Source organism: Gymnoscopelus braueri (assembly GCF_963280865.1).
Source record: "Gymnoscopelus braueri genome assembly, chromosome: 7".
NCBI classification, from domain to species: Eukaryota; Metazoa; Chordata; class Actinopteri; order Myctophiformes; family Myctophidae; genus Gymnoscopelus; species Gymnoscopelus braueri.
Window position 1 is genome coordinate 12,631,811 of NC_137608.1, and position 3,729 is coordinate 12,635,539.

At 44.1% G+C, this 3,729-nt stretch overlaps 1 protein-coding gene across 1 annotated transcript in view; it reads left to right on the forward strand.

The window, feature by feature from the left end:
- The window catches only part of kiaa0825 (KIAA0825 ortholog), a gene marked incomplete at its 5' end in the record, with an annotated part of 179,113 nt that extends 178,897 nt beyond the window's left edge, over nucleotides 1–216 (forward strand). Inside the window, one exon of the mRNA XM_080433477.1 lies at nucleotides 1–216. This exon is cut by the window's left edge and continues 47 nt beyond it. Within this exon, the coding sequence (XP_080289603.1) occupies nucleotides 1–32 (32 nt within the window). The 3' untranslated portion in view covers nucleotides 33–216.
- Between the last annotated feature and the right edge of the window lie 3,513 nt (nucleotides 217–3,729).

Here is a 3,729-nt window from a genome sequence, read left to right on the forward strand (position 1 = left end):
TGGTGGAGGAACTGCAGAGAGCATACTTCTAGATGAGGAGAAGGTGCTGGTGGAGGAACTGCAGAGAGCATACTTCTAGATGAGGAGAAGGTGCTGGTGGAGGAACTGCAGAGGACATAATTCCACCAGGACCACAGCAGCACCTCCACACCTCAGAACAACCAGCCACAGACCAACTGATCCATAGACCAGTGGTTCTCAAACTTTTTCATGTCAAGGACCCCCAAATTGATAAATATTTTGCTGCGGACCCCCATCTGAAAAAATGATGTGCCAGGGACCCCCAGAAGCAAAGATTTGTGTTAAAAATGTTCACTAACGTTCAAGATTTTTGAAAAATAGCAGATCTACAAGCTCATATATCTGCAATTTTTTTAATAGCCAACGTATAAAAGGTTAAGTGGTTAAAATGATTGTGATGCTATATTAACTGCTTTTGCTGGGGAACCCCTGGAACTCCCTCAAGGACCCCTGGGGGTCTCCGGGCCCCACTTTGAGAACCAATGCCATGTCATATTCTCAGTCATCTCGACTGATCTCAGACATTTTGGATTCCATAGAAGTCAGCATGTCTTTTATATGGAAGCATGTCTCACACTGAAAATAGCTACCTGTTTTTGTTATTGTGGGGACGTGTCGATATAGCCGATCAACAAGCTTACAGCGCTTCACAGCTGCGATAAGTTGTGAGCTTGTCAATACGGATAGCTGGGGTTTAAGTGGTTAAAGTACATAGTATGATTTGTGTGTCCGCAAATGATGTGCGTGTGCGTGTGCGTGTGCGTGTGGGTGTGGGTGTGTGCGTGTGCGCCAGCGCTGTGCGTGCATGCATGCATGCATGCACACGCGCACGTGTGTGTGTGTGTGTGTGTGTGTGTGTGATCATTACAGATTAAATGTTTTTCTTCGATGCAACGGCGTCAGCATACTCTACTTCCTACTGTTTCCTGAAAGCCAACATCAAACGTCCCCGTTTGGAGGCGAGAGAGAGTGTGTGTTTTGATTTACACACTGTTCCCAAAACGCTATCCCGCTATGTTGAATCAGGCCTCGATTTTATGCAAACTGAGGAAACATTTACTTTAGCAGTATGTGTAATGCTAATACACCGTCCGTAATATAGCATTATTTTCTTTTTTTGTCTTCTTCTGGGTTTGTCTGTATTTAGTTGTGAGTTGGAGGAGGTGGAATGTGAATGAGGTGAAAATAAAATTATTTTCATACTTGATCTACTCGATTCGATGTTCTTCTTCAATCGGTGGATTATGCTGCCTGAAATTTTGCATCACACACGCACGCACGCATGCACACACACACACACACACACACACACACACACACACACACACACACACACACACACACACACACACACACACACACACACACACCACTTTCTCACGTGCTTCCATCCAACAGGATTTTTAGAGTATATTGTTCAGACTGATGCTGCTATAGGTTCTTGGTTTACGTGTGATCCCAGTTTACTGAGGCACTACACTGTCTCTCTGCATTTGATGTGACTACCTTGCTTATTGTAAGTAACTCTGGATAAGAGCGTCTGCTAAATGCCTAAATTGTAAAAAGTCTTAAGATGGGGTCTGGGAACTCGCACGGTTCCCCAGCCAAACGATAGATAGTTAATCTTCACCACTTATTACATGTAGGCCTATGAGTAAACACAACTACAGAATGCACAAGAATGGTCAGAATTTACCAGAGTTTCAGTTTTATCTCTATGACAGACTGTAAAGGAATTCTGGACCAAAACCACAGACCATTGTCAGAACTAATCATGTCTAATAAAACAAATCCTGTTATGTCGGGGACCCATCCTATATTAAAATTGGTTTAAGGGAGGACCGGCCGGCTGGCGGACCTCTGACGTCACTCTGACTCAGACATAACCATAAACAAGCCCAATACGGCCATAAATAGGCATGACTATGATCACGTCATTCTGACTCAGACATAACCATAAACAAACCCAATATGCCCATATATAGGCATATATATGGCATAGGTTTGTTTATGTTTATATCTGAGTCATAATGACACGCCTATATATGGGCGTTTCGGTTTGTTTTATAGTTATATATAGGCATCCGCAAGGACTCAAGGGAGTGCGGCGCCCGCCGCCGAGTTATTCGGATATGCGGTTGTCCAACGGTTTTGGACGTACAAGGTTTCCAGCCGACAGCGAGGATATCAAACTGGGCGTCCTTGAAATTTTAAAAGTTTGAGCATCACTGCCAAAGAACTCAGCCAAAGCTATTTTCATCCATCAAGCAGCACCTAAATTCAGCTCACACACACAATGGTATACGGTAAAAGACGTCCTTTTGTACTGCCGTTGAGGATGCAGGCAAAACATTTCCCATTCCATAGAGGGATGTTCTTTATTTAATAAATATGTTTTAATGCAAATGTAACCAGATTGTGATCACCACCACCACACACACACACACACAAACACACGCACGCACGCACGCACGCACGCACGCACGCACGCACGCACGCACGCACGCACGCACGCACGCACGCACGCACGCACACACACACACACACACACACACACACACACACACACACACACACACACACACACACAGTCACACACACACACACACACACACACACACACACACACACACACACACACACACACACACACACACACACACACACACACAAGCATTTAGAGAATACAAAAGACAACAAAATGTTCCAGTGGATGAATTCTCCCAGTGATGCTGAATCGGGAGGCAACACTGGTCTTTGTAAACATGCTTAACATAACAACCAAAATAACACTTTTATTTTGGTGTTACAGAAAGCGGGGAAAAAACTATATTATATAAGTAGAATATATCTGTGCTTGGTCTATCTGCTCCTGTAAGATAAATGTTCAGAAACATACTTCTGCTAATAACCGGCTTTGATCTTTCTTTCTGTCTGTCTGTCTGTCTGTCTCTCTCACACACAAGCACTTTCTCTTTGTTTATCTCCATGTCCATCCCCAAGACAAAGAAACAAACCTGGGGTGACAGGGCCTTCTCGGAGGGCGCCCCCACCCTATGGAACTCACTCCCAGCTCACATCAAAGCTGCCCCCCACCCTCGCCACGTTTAAAGCCACACTCAAAACCCATCTTTTCAGACCCACATTCCCTACCTAATTCCAATCCCCCTTTTCTACATTTATTCTTAACCTTTTAACTTATATAAAATATATAGTTGCTTTTTATTTTGTTTCTCCTCTGTAAAGCGACTTTGAGTACTTGGCAAAGCACTGTATAAATATTACTGTTATTATTATCTCTCACCCACTCGCATGCACACTTTATCGTATACGTGCCCTCCACTTTAACACACACACACACACACACACACACACACACACACACACACACACACACACACACACACACACACACACACACACACACACACACACACACACACACACACACACACACACACACACACACACACACACACACACACACACACACTCTCTCTCTCTCTCTCTCTCTCTCTCTCTCTCTCTCTCCCCCCCCCCCCCCCCCCAATAAATACCTGTATGGGTGCCATTTGTACTTCCATTGTAAACAGGTGATAGCTTCAATCCTCAGAGCGGTTGACAGTCTAATTCACAAGGAGACATTATTACAAAGGATCATCCATCACAAGGAATCATTAGAAATTTCTATTATGCTGCATTCATCCT